The sequence below is a fragment of the Mastomys coucha genome, unplaced genomic scaffold (assembly GCF_008632895.1).
Source record: "Mastomys coucha isolate ucsf_1 unplaced genomic scaffold, UCSF_Mcou_1 pScaffold23, whole genome shotgun sequence".
NCBI classification, from domain to species: Eukaryota; Metazoa; Chordata; class Mammalia; order Rodentia; family Muridae; genus Mastomys; species Mastomys coucha.
In genome coordinates, this window is record NW_022196906.1 from 72,992,529 (window position 1) to 72,993,949 (window position 1,421).

Consider the following 1,421-nt stretch of genomic DNA (forward strand, 5'->3'; position numbering starts at 1 on the left):
CTCTGCAGTGGCTCAGCCTTCCACAGGCCCAGTGCTGGTTGCAGCCATGAAGCCTGTTGAATACTGGATGCTAGACTGGCATGAGCATGCACTGCTCCTTCTCAGGCCATTTTCCCACAGTGCCCTGTGCGGCAGGAGCTGCACAGCAGGCTCATGGAAATGAAGGCCAATGTTGTAGTAGCCTTTATCCCCCAGCCTCTGCCTTTCTCTTGTCCCTGAAACTCAGTGTCCCCAGGTTTCAAAGATTCCTACTTACTTTTTCAAAGGCAGGCAAGTAACGGTTCTTGGTCCTGTCTTTTGCCAAGGAAGTCTTGGCTTCTCTTTGGTCAGGAGGACATAGTACCAGTTGTCCAATCATTTCAGTCAGATCTGAAATCCCCTCTGAATACATGTCAATCCTGAAAGATAAAAGTATCCAAATCATCAAGGGTTTACAATGGTTCCCTGTTTTATACTCTAATCTAATCTGAAAACCTGAGAAATTTTCACTGAAAGGTGATTGCAAAGTTATTGGCCTCTAGTGGGTCATTATCTTTTATATACAACAGACATGTCAACTTTCCCCTCGAACACCCTGTTGGTCCTGAACACTTTAAGAATTTTTTTCAAAGGTCTTATCTCATACATTACATCTAGACCACTACTTCCCCTTCTCCTTCCATTCCTCTGAGTTGTTTTTTTTTTTTTAAACCATTGTTGCACACATATGGCCCAACCTAAGCACAAAGACTCACTGGCCCCTCTGGATATGCAGTCATGAGATACTTGGTAGCATCTGAGAAGATAACCATCAACTCGGCAATGGGCATGTTCTCTCTCTCTCTCTCTCTCTCTCTCTCTCTCTCTCTCTCTCTCTCTCTGTCTGACATAGTTTGTTCTCAACAAGCATGGTGAGATTCTCAGAGTTTACAAGCTGCATCCCCTGGAAGCTCAACACAAAGCCCCTGGATCAGCCACCAGAAGTGTCTCTGCTCATCTCCCATTGTGCTGCACAGCCTGGAGTATTCTTGGTCAGTGTTAGAAGTTCCCCATTTATTTCTCATGAAGCACATCTGTAGAATTGCCCCATGCTGCTGCCAGATGCTGGGCTTGTTAACATTTGCCAAGACTTGTCTTATTTCATTTCATTTTATTTTTTTCTGGCAGGGTTTTACTATATAGCCCCTGGTTGTATTGGAACTCACTCTAGAGATCAGGCTGGCCTTCAACTTATAGACCTCTGCCTGCCTCTGCCTCCTGAGTGGTTGTCTTGGATTAAAGTTGGTTACCCCACCACCAAGTGGCAATTTGTCTGTTTCTTTATTCTGCTAATCCACCTCATATCACTGGACATATGTTTTTCCTTGTTCTAAACTGTATTTTATACAATTCTTTTTGGAAAAGAGAGTCATTGTCACATTTTCACACCATAGTATTTTTGG

The 1,421-nt window shown here is 43.8% G+C and overlaps 1 protein-coding gene across 1 annotated transcript in view; it reads right to left on the reverse strand.

Annotated features, from left to right (window-relative positions):
- LOC116073652 (glutathione S-transferase A1) overlaps positions 1-1,421 on the reverse strand; it is an 8,558-nt gene that overhangs the window by 2,968 nt on the left and 4,169 nt on the right. Inside the window, exon 2 of the mRNA XM_031345711.1 lies at positions 257-398. Within this exon, the coding sequence (XP_031201571.1) occupies positions 257-398 (142 nt within the window). The remainder of the gene's footprint in view (positions 1-256; positions 399-1,421) is intronic.